This window comes from Ornithorhynchus anatinus, chromosome 10, assembly GCF_004115215.2.
Source record: "Ornithorhynchus anatinus isolate Pmale09 chromosome 10, mOrnAna1.pri.v4, whole genome shotgun sequence".
Taxonomy (NCBI): domain Eukaryota; kingdom Metazoa; phylum Chordata; class Mammalia; order Monotremata; family Ornithorhynchidae; genus Ornithorhynchus; species Ornithorhynchus anatinus.
In genome coordinates, this window is record NC_041737.1 from 4,333,156 (window position 1) to 4,349,631 (window position 16,476).

Genomic DNA, 16,476 nt, shown 5'->3' on the forward strand with positions numbered 1-16,476 from the left:
GAAACTGAGGCCCAGAGAGGTGAAGTGAGTTGCCCCAGGTCCCAGAGCAGGCAAGTGGCAAAGCCGGGAATGGAACACAGATCCTTTGATTGCCATGGCAATTTCCTCACTAGTTGGGCTGATTGTCACCTCTTGCTGGGAGTTCTGCACTCCACATCCCATCCCTATCTGTTACTACTTCACCTTAGCATGGATCTGTGTCAACTTGAATCGGAACCAAATACCCTTTACTGAGAATATGTGTGTTTGTGTGTATCGGGGCGCATCCGTTACTCATCTACATCGAAGGATGAGACACTTTCCTCCAGAAATGTGAATCTATTTTTGTTAGGTTTGACTCGAAAACATCTCTGGTGATACTGCCAACTTATTTGGTGAATCGTAGAGAACCATTTGCTAACTTGGGCAGGACGTAAAGTTCAATTACCATCCATCAGACCGGCATGGGGAATTTACGTGAGCAGGGCACACCCGGGATCATCACAGATAGGTTGATTCAACACTTACCACGTTCTAGCTGGAGGCCCACACGTGAAGGATACCACTGAGGGCCTGTTAAAAAAACAAAGCACATTTCAATTATTGGGAGTCAGAGATTGTAAAACTTCATTACACATGCTTGTAATATTCTTGGATATCCTGTCCTAGGAAATGATCATGAACTTGAAACCTGGGCAGACTTTGCCCGATTCAGATGGATTTTTTGACTATTCCAAGATATGCATTTTTAGGGTTATACACACACTGGAATTCTGAAACTCTTGGGATATCACTGTGTCTATTCTTACAGCACTCTTTCTTCCATGCCAATTTCCAAAAAAACCCAAATCTCTCCTGTGTATCAGTTGGTAGTCTGAAGACCTGGAAGTGTAGATGGTTGAATGCGATGGGTGTTTGTGTGTTTAAAATGACAAGTGCGCTGCGTAGAACTCGAACTAATAATTATGGTGTTGTTGAGTACTTACTATGTGGCCACATACTGTTCTGATATCTTCATGAATCAATGGCTCACCTAAAGTTTGTTCTGACAAGTAAACATAATCTTACTGAAAATGTAAGTTTGTTCTGATAAGTAAAGAGAATCTTACTGAAAATATCGCCGGCCACATTTTCTCATTAAAACCAATCCCTTGGAATTCTCCTAATCTTCTAAGTTTATATCATCTGTTAACTCCTCACACTTGGCATCACGAATCCTGTATCGTCCTATTATAACAACGTCATCACTGTTATAACACATTTATGTTTGTAACCCAGTCACATGGTATGTAACAGATCCGAGAGGATCATTTTCTTTCCTTTACTTTCCCCATATAATTATGCTGCCTTTAAGAAGCGTGGTGTCTTTAGATCAAACAAAATCAAGTGAAGAGAAGAGTTTCCCCAAATTTTCTGGAGGGAAAAGGCAATTTCCCTTCAGCTGTCACCAGGAAAATAAGTCTTCCGATTCGCTGTAAACCATCCTTTTAATGTTGTCTGCCTGCTTATCCCTAAGTTGATGGAGGAATGAAAAACGAATATGGAAAAGCTTGATTACGGTGCATTCCTTGAATTATTTTTTATAATGGTATTTGTCAAGCAGTTGTTATGTGTCAAGCACTGTTCTAAGCACTGGGGTAGAAACAGGTTAATAAGGTTGGACAAAGTCCCTGTCCTACATAGGGCTCAAAAGTCTTAATCCCCATTTTACAGAAGCGATAACAAGGAAAAGAGAAGTTGTGTGACTTTCCCGAGATCCCGCAAAAGACAAAAGGCAGAGCAGGGATTAGTCAGTCAATGGTATCTACTGAGTGCTTATAGTGTGCAGAGCACCGTACTAAACATTTGGGAGAGTACGATATAACACTCTTTGTTTTGATGTCTGTCTCCCCCTCCTCTAGAATATAAGCCCATTTTGGGCAGGAATTGTCTCTCCTTATTGCTGAATTGTACTTTCCAAGCACTTAATACAGTTCTCTGCACACAGTGAGCGCTCAATAAATACCATTGACTGACCGACTGATCCCAGCTCCGCTTTTTGTCTTCCGCGAGATCTCGGGCAAGTCCCGCCGCTTCTCTGCCTAATAAATATGATGGAACGAATGAATGAACGAACTGAATGAAAGAGCGTTCCCTATAACCCTGGTCCTCTGACTCCACTAGAGTCCTTTACAAACCTGGGCACTGAAAATATGAAAACACTAACCTAAGATGAAAGAAGAAACACATCTTGACCACTCACAGAAGTTTTGCTTTCAACAGATCCCCAGGTTAACCGTAGAAATGAGAGAATCAGCATCCCCGTGTCTTTGTGTACGATTTACGGCCTTGCAGGCAGAAAGGCAAAAACCTCCATCTAGGAATGGGGAAGGAACAAAGATTGATCCGAAGCAAATAGAACCGACTGTAGAGGAGATGAATCAGCACTAGCTGCGCGTCCTTGTCTGACTATGATATATAAGAAAAGTTAGTGGTAAAACTCCCTCCAGGACACCTCATTGTCTGCCTCGTCACTCGATGGGATTTTTCAGCCGTAAATGTGCTTAGGGAATAAAATTGGCACTGACAGCTCGTAAGACTGGGATGATGCAGGTTTATAGCAATCGGGTGTTACTGGGACTCGGCACTTGGCCTCTCGAAAAGTCTTTGTCGTTGAAGGATCGTACCAGCGGCTAGTATGGAGCAACAGGAGGGTGATCGCCAGATCCATCAAGTAGTGATATTTACTGAGCACCTCATGTGCGCAGAGCACTCCACTGAAGCCTTGGGAAATAACAATAGAATTAAATTACAATTGAACGGAAGACAACTAATTTGCTTAAAGGAGAAAACAGGCCCAACCCATTGGGATTCTTGGAAAACTCTTCGGGAAAGGTCAAAAGATTATACTTGGGGTTGAACCCACAGCCAGGAGACCCCTTGCCTTTACATTTTTTTTTATTAGTACCTGTTAATTTCTTACTGTGTGCCAGGCACTGTTCATCAGGTTGGATAGAGTCCCTTTCCTATATGGGGCTGACGGTCTTAATTTGAGAAGCAGCGAGGATCAGTGGAAAGAGCCCGGGCTTGGGGAGTCAGAAGTCATGGGTTCAAATTCCATCTCTGTCACTTGTCATCTGGGTGACTGTGGGCAAGTCACTTTACTTCTCTTGGTCTCAGTTCCCTCATCTGTAAAATGGGGATTAAGACTGTGAGCCTCACGTGGGACCACCTGATGACCCTGTATAATAATGATGTTGGTATTTGTTAAGCGCTTACTATGTACAGAGCACTGTTCTAAGCGCTGGGGTAGATACAGGGTAATCAGGTTGTCCCATGTGAGGTTCACAGTTAATCCCCATTTTAAAGATGAAATAACTGAGGCCCAATGAAGTGACTTGCCCACGGTCACATAGCTGACAAGTGGCAGAGCTGGGATTCGAACCCATGATCTCTGAGTGGCAGAGCTGGGATTCGAACCCATGATCTCTGACTCCCAAGCCCAGGCTCTTTCCACTGAGCCACGCTGCTTCCCCTATATTTACTGTATCCCCTTGTATCTACTTCCAGAGTTTAGAAGAATGCTCTGCACATAGTAAGCGCTTAACAATACCAACATTATTATTACTATTATTAATCCCCATTTTACGAATGAGCTAACTGAGGCACAGAGAAGCTGAGGGACTTGCCCGTGGCCACTCTGCAGACAAGTGCAAAACCGGGCTTAGAACTCTTCTGACTCCCAGACCCCTGCTCTGTCCACTGAGCAGAATTGCTTCTCTCTATCTCATACCCTCTTTTGCACTGTCCACGTACACGCTGAGATCTGTTTTACCCCCGATGACAGTAAACTTCCTTCACTTGCTTTCATAACTCGCTCATACAAAAAAATAACCTGAACTCAAACTTCCATCCTGAGTTATTTACATGGGATTAAACAATACCTTATCTTAGGCTCAAAATAACCAATTCCCTCACTGACTTGATCCAGAGAAAGCTGAAATATAATAGAATTAGAATCGGTAGCCTAGAATTTTTCAAGACCAATGCCTCTTTTATTCACCACTCTTTAAGAGCAATTCTCTACTTAATTTTCAGGGTAGATTTAAATACTACGTTTTCCTGCAAGCCACAAAACAATCTCCTTGGAAGGATAATGAAACTGGGAAGGAAATAAACTTCCAAATGTCAGGGAAAATGAGTGTTGTCGTTTTAAGGTTGTTTGGCTTGTTTTTTAGAATTGAAAGAACCGAAACAGAACATGAAATGAACCCGAAGAAATGTTCTATTAGAAATAATATCTCTACAATAATGTTAAAAAAGGTAATATTAATGAACTGATTCTCCCCCCACCCCACATAGGTGGAAAAGAGGTGGTCTTAGGTTCTCAAAGTGATACACCTGGCAGGGTTCATGGTAAAATCGATAGAGCATCGGCCTGGGAGTCAGAAGGTCATGTGTTCTAATCCTGCGATCCAAGTGTCAGCCATGAATATTAATAATGCCACAGCCATGTTTGACTTCTGAAGCCCATGGGGAAGAGAGCTTTCGGTCCCCAAGAAGGGAAGATTAGAATTTCCCTTCAATGAGGATGACTTCTGAAAAGGAGAAATCCAAAGAGGCAAAGAGAAGCAGCGTGGCTCAGTGGAACGAGCCCGGGCTTGGGAGTCAGAGGTCATGGGTTTGAATCCCGGCTCTGCCACTCGTCATCTCTGTGACTGTGGGCAAGTCACTTCACTTCTCTGGGCCTCCGTTCCCTCATCTGGAAAATGGGGATGAAGACTGTGAGCCTCACGTGGGACAACCTGATTACCTTGTTTCTCCCCCAGCGCTTAGAACAGTGCTCCACACATAGTAAGTGCTTAACAAATACCATAATTATTATTTAACTGAGAGTGACCTCAAATCTGGATTTGTGTTTGTGAGTGTGTGAGAGGAGTTAAGAGTAATGAGGGTATTAACAAGTGGAGGCAGCAGGATTAGAACCCTCAACCTCTGACTCCCAAACTACTTTCCACTGAGCCACAAGTGGCTGAGTGGAAAGAGACCGGGCTTGGGAGCCAGGGCTCAGGGGTTCGAATCCCGGCTCTGCCACTTGTCAGCTGTGTGACTGTGGGCAAGTCACTTCACTTCTCTGTGCCTCAGTTACCTCATCTGTAAAATGGGGATTCACTGTGAGCCCCACGTGGGACAACCTGATGACCCTGTATCTTCCTCAGCGCTTAGAACAGTGCTCTGCACATATTAAGCGCTTAACAAATACCAACATAATAACTGATTCTCAATCATTATGAAAAGATGAGATCCACTATTAAATCCCCATTTTACAGCTGAAGTAATGGAAGCAAAGATTAATTAAGTGATTTACCCAAGGTCACAAAGCAGACCCGAGGCAGAGCCGGGATTAGAATCCACTGATTCCCAGGCAGGTGCTCTTTCCAATAGGCCATGCTAACCCCAGAAATGAGTGACATGATCCCTCCAGAAGGAGCTTACATTCTAACGGAAGACAGATGCGTATTTAAAAATAAAATCATCAGAATAAATTATTCAGAACAGCTAATTAGAGTCATTGGGGTATTTTTTAAGCCATTACTCTGTACTGAGAACTGAGATAGTCACAAGTTAATCAGGTCTCACATAGGGATCTAAGTAGGAGGGAAAACTGGTACTGAATTCTCATTCTGCCAAGGAGGGAATTGAGGCACGGGGAAGTGAAGTGACTCGTCCAAGGTCACACAGATGGCAAAAGGTGGGGCAAGTCCTCTGACTCCCAGGCCTGGGCACTTTCCATCAGTCCATGATGCTGCAAATTCATCAGGGAAATATTGTTGGAGGAGGTGGATTTGGGAGGACTTTGGGCCGATCTCTGCCTGATTTGGGGAGCCTGACCAAGACGGGGAGAGGGGACTAAGAACTGACCGTTCCAAAGACCACAGGCTTCTCACCCCATCCCTAGTCGCTACTATGTAACTTCTTCCTCAGTCTACCTTGCCAGCTTCATTCATTTCATTTTCTCTCCAATAAAGTTCCAGTCTCTCCATTTGCATTTGAGGAGGGATATTTAAGGAAGTCACATGAAAGGAGACAGCTCTTCAAGCTGTTTATCCTATTACCCATGGTTCTCAGCTCCAAAAAGGGAAAAAATTAAATCGTTCCATGGAAGATGCGACCGGAACATTTTAGTTAAATGAAAAAATTACATCCGCGGGGAATGCAGTGCCCTCAGAGTTTTAATTTTAGAATTTTGGAATAATGAACCTTTCTAAGTGCACATGCTCAAGGAAGATTTTGGGAGGTTTTTCTCTCCACAGAGCTCTCAACTGACTACTCACTGGTAGAGGCTTTATGAGAACAGACAAGGTATTCCAAGAGAACTTTTTGGTGGAAAATTCCTACTTGTTTCCTCTTCTGGCCTGAAACTTCCTTCTTTTTCACAATATATTTTAATGGTATTTGTTAAGCGCTTACCATGTGCCAGGATTTGTACTAAGCGCCGGGGTAGATACAAAACTATCGGGTTGGACACCGTCCCTGTCCCACATAAAGCTCCCAGTCTAAATCTCCATTTTACAGATGAGGTAACTGAGGCACAGAGAGGTGAAGCGACCTGCCCAAGGTCACCCAGCAGACACGTGGAGGAGACAGAATTAGAACCCAGGTCCTCCTTACACCCAGGCCCGCGCTCTATCCACTAGACCACGCTGCTTCTCACATCCAACAGACCACCACTCTCCCCATTTTCAAAGCTCTACTAAAGTGATACCTCCTCCAAGAAGCCTTCCTTGACTAACATCCCTTTCAATAATAATTATGCTATTTGTTAAATGCTTAGTCTGTGCCAGGGACTGTCTTAAGTGGATACAAGCAAATCAGGTTGGAAATAGTCCCTGTCTCACTAAGGGCCATGATCCTGTTTTACAGATGAGCTAACAGGCACAGAGAAGCGAAGTAATAATAATAATAATGTTGGTATTTGTTAAGTGCCTACTATGTGCAGAGCACTGTTCTAAGCGCTGGGGTAGACACAGGGGAATCAGGTTGTCCCATGTGAGGCTCACAGTCTTAATCCCCATTTTACAGATGAGGTAACTGAGGCACAGAGAAGTGAAGTGACTTCCCCACAGTCACACAGCTGACAAGTGGCAGAGCTGGGATTCGAACCCATGACCAGCGCCCCTGCCCTCCTACCTTCCTTAGCTTCTATTTTTAACCAATCTCCAAGGGCTCCTTCCCCTCTGCCTTCAAACATGCCCACGTCTCCCCCATCCTAAAAAAACCCGCTCTCGACCCCACTTCCCCCTCCAGTTATCGTCCTATCTCCCTATTACCCTTCCTTTCCAAAATCCTAGAACGGGTCATCTACAATCGATGCTTAGAATTCCTTAACTCTCATTCTCTCCTAGACCCCCTCCGATCTGGCTTCCGTCCCCTCCACTCTACCGAGACTGCTCTCTCTAAGGTCACCCATGACCTCCTTCTTGCCAAATCCAATGGCTCCTACTCCATTCTGATCCTCCTTGACCTCTCTGCTGCCTTTGACACTGTCGACCATCCCCTCCTCCTCCATACCTTATCTCACCTTGGCTTCATGGACTCCGTCCTCTCCCGGTTCTCCTCTTACCTCTCTGGCCGGTCATTCTCGGTCTCCTTCGCTGGAGCCTCCTCCCCCTCCCATCCTTTAACTGTTGGAGTTCCTCAAGGGTCAGTTCTTGGCCCTCTTCTGTTCTCCATTTACACTCACTCCCTCGGTGAACTCATCCGCTCTCACGGCTTTGACTACCATCTCTACGCAGATGACACGCAGATCTACATCTCCGCCCCTGTCCTCTCCCCCTCCCTTCAGGCTCGCATCTCCTCCTGCCTCCGGGACGTCTCCACCTGGATGTCGGCCCGCCACCTAAAACTCAACATGAGCGAGACTGAGCTCCTCATCTTCCCTCCCAAGCCCGGTCCTCTCCCAGACTTCTCTATCACCGTGGATGGCACGACCATCCTTCCCGTCTCTCGGGCCCGCAATCTCGGTGTCATCCTTGACTCGTCTCTCTCGTTCACCCCACACATCCTATCCGTTACCAAGACCTGCCGGTTTCACCTCTACGATATCGCCAAGATCCGCCCTTTCCTCTCCACCCAAACGGCTACCTTACTATTACGGGCTCTCATTATATCCCGGCTAGACTACTGTGTCAGCCTTCTCTCTGACCTCCCTTCCTCCTCTCTCGCCCCGCTCCGGTCTATTCTTCACTCCGCTGCCCGGCTCATCTTCCTGCAGAAACGATCTGGGCATGTCACTCCCCTTCTTAAACAACTCCAGTGGTTGCCTATCGACCTCCGCTCCAAACAAAAACTCCTCACTCTAGGCTTCGAGGCTCTCCATCACCTTGCCCCTTCCTACCTCTCCTCCCTTCTCTCTCTCTACCGCCCACCCCACACGCTCCGCTCCTCCGCCGCCCACCTCCTCACCGTCCCTCGGTCTCGCCCGTCCCGCCGTCGACCCCCGGGCCGCGTTCTCCCGCGGTCCCGGAACGCCCTCCCTCCTCACCTCCGCCAAACTGATTATCTTCCCCTCTTCAAAACCCTACTTAAAACTCACCTCCTCCGAGAGGCCTTCCCAGACTGAGCTCCTCTTCTCCCTCTACTCCCTCTGCAGCTAAACCCCCTTTTTCCCCTTTTCCCTCTGCTCCTCCACCTCTCCCTTCCCATCCCCACAGCACTGTACTCATCCGCTCAACTGTATATATTTCCATTGCCCTATTTATTTTGTTAATGAATTGTACATCGCCTCGATTCTATTTAGTTGCCATTGTTTTTACGAGATGTTATTCCCCTTGACTCTATTTATTGCCATTGTTCTCGTCTGTCCATCTCCCCCGATTAGACCGTAAGCCCGTCAAATGGCAGGGACTCTCTCTATCTGTTGCCGACTTGTTCATCCCAAGCGCTTAGTACAGTGCTCTGCACATAGTAAGCGCTCAATAAATACTATTGAATGAATTGAATGAATGACCTCTGACTCCAAAGCCCATGCTCTTTCCACTGAGCCATGCTGCTTCTAACCCATGACCTTCTGACCACCACACCATGCTGCTCCCATTTTCCATCCTATCCTGACTCCCCTAGGCACTTGGATCTGTACTCAAGAACAGTGCTTGGCATGTGGTCAGCGCTTAACAAATACGGTTATTATTATTATCATTACTCCTTAAGCACTGTGATACTCACCCTTTACGTACATATCCTGATACTCTGCCATTTCCCCTACCCCTTACTTATGTTAATGTCTATCTCCTTCACTAGACTGTATCCTATATGAGGATAGGGATCAGATGTTGGTGCTCAATAAGTACGATTGAATGAATGAATGAATTTACCGACCTTACTGTTTTGTATTCTCCTAAGTACTCAGTACGGTGCTTTGAATGCAGTAAGTATTCAATATACGGCATTGCCTGTTTGACGGACTGGACCTATTCTAGCCTTCACTGTATAAGGGAGACTCAGTCTATACCTGTTCTCCCTCCTGTTTAGACAGAGAGCCCCAAGTGGGACAGGGATTGTGTCCGATCTGATTTATTTGCTTCTATCCCGTCGCTTAGAGCGGTGTCTGACGCCTAGTAAGCCCTTCACGGATACCACGAAAACGACAACAGAGTGGACTCTACAGTATAAAACCAGACAACTGTCGCCCAAACATAGATTTCAAACCTGTAGGGATTGAACAGCCCTGAGAAGATCGATGAGTCTGCCTTCAAACAATGACCTACAGAAACTACCAGAAGAACCACTTTAGGAAGTCTACCCGATTGAGAGATGGTACGGGAGGTTGTCTCTTGCACGTAGTGAGTGCTTAACAAATACTATAATTAAATAATTAAATACCTACCCTAGCGCCTAGGCAGCTTGACAGTGAGGTGAAGGAGAGCAGGCTGGATACGTCACGACTCAGTTCTTCCATCGACCACATTGGTGGACTATTCTCGTATCGGGGATGAGTATTTAATCTTACTAGGAAATCAGTAGCTCTGTTTTCACCCTTTCAACTAAATGGCTTCAATCTCACTGGCCTGAATTGGAATGAAAATTGCCGTAACAAATCCCTTTATGTGACCAATGATGCGGATTTCACTAGGATCGTTGGATAAGTAGAGATTCTGCTTTTGTTTTAAACAGACATGATCTTTCCCCCATATTGCCTCCGCTGTTGATTTCCAAGGAAGTTGGACATTTCAACCTGGAGCCCCCACTTTTGAAAACACGGCCTCGGTACTCCCAACCACTACAAGATGTTTTTGAGGGATGTCACAGGTGAACATTTGTAGAGCTGTGGACGTTCCTCATTGTACCATATCCAAGAGTTTTGAATAATGGCACATTTCTGAGAATTCCCTTGTCTCTGTGTCCCTTCAGTCAGGGAATTACTTTTTTTTTTTTTTTTTTTTTTACTATAAAACTGGAAACGTGTTTTTTTCCAAGCAGTGAACAATATGAAAAGCATAAAACACATCTGATAGATGATGCCTGGGAATAATTAGTAGACTGACTTTCCATGAACAACTAATTTTGTTATCAGGGACAGTGTTTGCTTCTGATTGTATTTTACTACCCATGCATCGCTAATAACAAATAGGCTAATAATTATAAGCAGTTCCTGCTGTGATATGAATAGAATGATACGAAAAGCAAAATTACTATAATCAATCACTTACATGCTGGTCTTTTAGAAGATTCTAAAAGGTAACCTATTCTGGGGTAAGTTTTTAGGGGCAGGAAAATTCTCCCACATCTAGCATGTGCAAGCCTTAGTCACTCACCCCCTGCACATCTTCCTTGAGGAAAATAATAATACATTGGTTTAACTGAGATTTTTTTTTCTAATGCCTGGAAAAAAAAAATCACTGGTTGCTAAGCAATCCTTGATTATACAGAGGATTCTACTAGGTATCAAGTCTATATATTTTCTAAGAGCCTCTCAGATTTTCTCAGATAAAACATGTCAGTTTCTTTCATCAAAGCTGAACGCTGAACACAATTAGGCATTTGGTCTGGTGACCCTTTAACAGCAGAGATGGGGAATGTCATGTCTCTCGGTTGGAAATGCACATTAGAAAAATCTCAAGGACACTGAAAAGTCAGCACAGATAAAATCACTTGTCACCGCACCAGCCCGGTTCACCATTGAGCTAAAATCTGGAGGTATTTAATCCTTGGGTCACTGAGGAGTTGTGACAAATCATTTAAGCATCGAGGAGAGAAAGGGTTGTCATAATAATAACGATGGTATTTGTTACGTGCTCACTATCTGCCAAGCATTGGGGTAGGCGTAAGATAATCAGTTTGGATACAGTTCCTATCCCACATGGGGCTTCCAGTCTAAGTGGAAGGGAGAAGGGGTATTTAATTCCTATTTTATTGATGAGGAAACTTAGGCAGAGAGAATTGACTTTCCCAAGGTCACCCAGCAGGCAAATGGCAGACCTAGGACTAGAACGCAGGTCCTCTGACTCCCAGGCTTTGCTTTTTCAGCTTGGCCATGCTGCTTCCCCCTGCAAATATTGTAAAAACAGATTCCTTAAACAAGTGGACATTGTGGGTGGGGAAATATGTCTGCCAACTCTGCTAAATTCCAACAGAGGAAATTGGGGAACTCTGTTAGAGAAGTAGCGTGGCTCAGTGGAAAGAGCACGGGCTTTGGAGTCAGAGGTCATGAGTTCGAATCCCAGCTCTGCTGCTTGTCAGCTGTGTGACTGTGGGCAAGTCACTTCACTTCTCTGGGCCTCAGTTACCTCATCTGTAAAATGGGGATTAAGACTGTGAGCCTCACGTGGGACAACCTGATTCCCCTATGTCTACCCCAGCGCTTAGAACAGTGCTCGGCACATAGTAAGCGCTTAACAAATACCAACATTATTATTATTAACTTCTCGATATTCCCTCATTCTCATATTTTATTTCTTTCTCGCTCTCTATCACACACACATGCACACACCATCCTATCTGCTTACCTCTTCTGTCTCACTGATTTTGAAATATCACTGCTTGTGATTTAGACCATTGGACTATTTTTCCTATGGACACTGTGTGTAACTAGCTAAGGGCCAATTTTGGTCATAAAAAGGTACTGAAGGAGCCCACTCTCTATGTTTAAATGTGGAGGCTAAATAACTATATTTTTAGCTGATTCCTTCTGTTATGCATGCTATCTTCTGAGTTACAACAAGAGCCCCAACCGGGGAACTCTATTAAGCTGTGGTGTTCGTCTGTAATTGCTTCGGGCAGAGAGCTGGATACATGAGAACTCAGCCTCATTGTGCATTAAGTAATACACTTTCAGCCCCAGTTCTGCCATTTTATCCACTATTGTCCAAGGAAAGGGAAAAAGAAAACACTTTCCCCAAGACTTGAAAATACAAATTAGGTTTCCCGGGGTGCGGCTCTGACAGGCACAATTTAAGTTCATTGAATTGCCTTTAAATTTGGTGGAAAATTATCTGTCATTTTTATTGTGTTGTTTTTCCTAGTTTAGGTTCCTTTTCCCCTTCCTCCCTTATTTTCCACACTTATTTACATATCCCTAGTCATGTACAGGTTGAGCCAATCACTGAACCTCAGGCAGTTGAAGAAGGCTTTTTTGATATCTGCTCAGGGCAGTTAGAGTTCTCCAGGGTCAGAAGAGAGAAACAAGATCTCCAAACGGTTTCAGTCCCCTGTCCAGTGGGGTTACAGGCAGCAGTGACAGTAAACTCCTTGTGGGAGGTTGTGGTCGGAAGGTAGGATTTCCGAGTAGGCGAGGTTAGCTGTTGTACAGCAAGTAGAGAGGATGAGATGTGAGTAGATGAGAGGATGAGATGAGGAGCCTGTGGCCGAGCTGGTGAGTTGGGTGAATTGGGGTGCAGGGACAACTGAGTATGTGTCCTAATAGATCGGCAATACCAAAACCGTGGTATCAAGCAATCAATCCTGATAGATCAGCAATAACAGAACAGTCTAATCTGGGATGATCTCAACTGAGTAGTATCTGGATTTTTTGTTTACAGAGAGGCAGTGGAAAGAGGATGGGGAGAGAAATCAAGGGAACCAAGTGCTTTCATTCCACATTCATAAAATGGGGATATATACGGCTTCTCCTTACCTCTTACATTGTGAACACCAAATGGCCTGTCTTCTTTTTTTTATGGTATTTGTGAAGTGCTTACTGTGCGTCAAGTCCTGTTCTAAGCACTGAGGTAGATTCAAAGTAATCAGCCAGAATACTGTCCCTGTCCCACGTGGGTCTCACACACAGTCTAAATAGAAGGGAAAAAGATACCGGATCCCTATTTTGCATCTGAGGAAACTGAGACATGGAGAAGTAAAGTGACTTGCCCCAGGTTACACAGCAGGCAGGTTGTGGAGCTGGGCCTAGAACCCAGGTCCTTTGCTTCCCAGTTCTGTGGTTTACCCGCTAAGCCATGCTGTCTTCCCAGCTTGATCGTATTATCTTGCATCGATGCCAGTGTGTAGCATCATGCTTGAGTCCGAGTGAGTGCTTAATAAATACCATAGTTATTTCACTTGACGCTCTATTATCCCTGAGATACTTTAGTGTCCTTTCAGCCTCCCTTATAGATCATTGCATGGATTTTAATTCAACTAGTGCATTGGCTCCCAACCCCAACATCTCACATGAATACCCAATTTTTATATCCCAGCAGCATAAAGTGGGCTCCAAGCCAATATCTCCCTTCCCCTTGCCTTGTTTTAATCACAGGTTCAGACTCATCTTGGAACAAATGCAAGGTTTTCAAAGCATTCGTCAAGAAGAAGATCAGAACTCAACAACTGTTTATCAACTGATTGATTGTAGTCTCTATTGCTGAACAGAAAGTCCACAGAATTCCCCTCTCCCAACTGTTCTGCCTTCATTCTCTCAGAGATTCCTCTCCATAAGTGTAGAGCCTACAAATATGTCTCTTGTAAAATTAATTTTTCACTTTCCAAGCTGGGGACATTTGACCAAAACACAATCCGTTTCCCCGACTATTGACTTATCAGTCAGCAAACACCTGTGTTTGCCTTGAAGTTTTCCATCTTACATCAGAGCTGAGCGTCTTCAATGTCACGCCTGCCTCCGTGTGCCTTTGCATGCAGAGTTGAGCTTTAGTTCTCTCTTAGTGGGGCTGGCAAGGACAGCTGCTGTATTAATTGCTTTTCAATTTGCATTGGAAAATGAATTGCATGAGGTTAATTCTAACCGTTCCTCAGGATGAAAGGTGAGTCATCACTTTACCGTTTGCTTCTGGCCGAAACAAAATTGGACCAGTCAAATTCAGACAACCTGGTAGCCATTTAACTGAAGAGTCTACAGATTGATTTTGAAGGCTATGAAAATGCTTAGCCAACAAGTCGAAGAAGTTTAACCTTCAATCTAAAGGTGTCTGATCATGCTTAGACAGCCATCAACCCATTTCTGATTGTTAACATCATTGCTAATGTGGGTCAATCTTATTAGTAGCAGGAACTAACATTTTTTTTTTTTTACATTTAGAAATTCCTACGGTACATTTTTCCTGCAGGTTTGGAATTCCTTTTCCTACCTTCAGCAACTGGACCTTAAAAACAATTTTGGAAACCAGCAGCCTAAAGAGGCCAAGCTGCAAAATGTAAACAACATTTAGATATGTGCCTTGTTGTTTTTGCTGAATTTTTTTTTCTCAGCTTCTTAGGTGTGAAAAAATTTCATGCATTTTAATTTTCCACGCTGCTTTCTGCAGGAGATATAATTAATTTGGACTTCTCATGCATGTATTTGCATTTAAATGAATATTTTTGGAGGCTTTTATTTCATGTCGCATTCATATCATTGGAAGAGGAGATACGGAAACAACAGGGAAAATCCTCTTTTGACAAGAATAGAATTTGAGGTTGCTCAGGATGCATTTTGATATAAATCAACTCATTTCCTGCTGCCTTTCTCTCTGTCTAGGGTCCTGGCTCAAGGCAAGGGAATCCTAGGCACTTCAAGGATCTTAGCTTGGCTGTCTGCAAAACTATTTTCCTCGGCAACCTGGCGGACTGTTGTTGCGGGAGGGAAACCGACTTTAGGTAATAATGACAATGATAATCCTGGTATTTGGATCAAATACACAGTATGGGGATGCATCATTGCAAGAGAGAGCCTGTAGGTGGTGGGTACTCTTATCCTTTCAATGAGAGCAGAAGGAGGGATTAGGTACAAGAAGATGTAATAATAATGATAACTGCAGTGCTCGTTAAATGCTTACTATGTCCCAAGCACAGTACTAAGCACTGAGGCAGTTACAAGACAGTCAGGTCCCATTTGGGGCTCACAATCTAAGAAGGAGGGAGAGCAGATATTGAATCCCTCATCTTTCAGAGAATGGAGGCCCAGAGAAGTTATAATGTTGGTATTTGTTAAGCGCTTACTATGTGCCGAGCACTGTTCTAAACGCTGGGGTAGATGCAGGATAATCGGGTTGCTCTACTTGAGGCTAACAGTTAATTCCCATTTTACAGATGAGGGAACTGAGGCACAGAGAAGTGAAGTGACTTGCCCACAGTCACACAGCTGACAAGTGGCAGAGCAGGGATTCGAACCCATGACCTCAGACTCCCAAGCCCACGCTCTTTCCACTGAGCCACGCTGAGGTGACTTGCCCAAGGTCACACAGCAGACAAGTGGCAGACACAGGATTAGAACCCAGTTCCTCTGACTCCCAGGTTTGTGGCCTTTCTACTAAGCCATGCAGCTCCTATACGATTACTCTGGCATCCAGCAAGTGACTCCGATTAGAAGTTAATAACCTGCTCAGACCCATTTACATATATGGCCGCCTGAAGCCGATCAATCAGTCAATCAATTAACCGTATTTATCGACTGCTTAGTGTGTGCAGAGCACTGTACTAAACACTTGGGAGATTACAAGACAACAGAGTCGTTAGACATGTTCTTTGCCTCCAAGAAGCTCTACCGTCTAGCTACAGACCAGATTGTAAGCCCCGTTTCCCAAAGCTAAAATTTAAAAATTAAAAATCGGGGTTATCTTTATAGCTAAGCTATTCCCATGGTTCAGTGAGGAAGGAAGCAGAGAATCAGAGAACTGGGGCCATTTCTAATCGATCAATCATCATTTTTTTAATGGCATTTGTTAAGTGCTTACTATGTGCAAAGCACTGTTCTAAGCACTGGGTGGGATACAAGGTAATCAGGTTGTCCCACGAGGGGCTCACAGTCTTCATCCCCATTTTACAGAGGAGGTAACTGAGGCCCAGAGAAGTTAAACGACTTGCCCAAAGGCACACAGCTAAGAAGTGGTGGAGTTGGGATTAGAACCCATGACATCTGACTCCCAAGTCCGGGCGCTTTCCACTGAACCACGCTACTTCTCATAATTATTATGTGCTTACCGGGTGCGGAACACCGTACTTAACACTTGGGGAAGTACAGTACGTCAGACTTGGTAGACACATTCCCTGCCCACAAAGAGCTTACAGTCTAGATGGGCAGCCCTGGTTCCA

The 16,476-nt window shown here is 44.5% G+C and overlaps 1 protein-coding gene across 3 annotated transcripts in view; it reads right to left on the reverse strand.

The window, feature by feature from the left end:
* The window catches only part of TECRL (trans-2,3-enoyl-CoA reductase like), a 108,309-nt gene that overhangs the window by 52,445 nt on the left and 39,388 nt on the right, over positions 1 to 16,476 (reverse strand). For all 3 annotated transcript variants that reach the window (XM_029074267.1, XM_001510987.3, XM_029074268.1), the window contains exon 3: positions 508 to 552. In XM_029074267.1, coding sequence (XP_028930100.1) covers positions 508 to 552 — 45 coding nt within the window. The remainder of the gene's footprint in view (positions 1 to 507; positions 553 to 16,476) is intronic.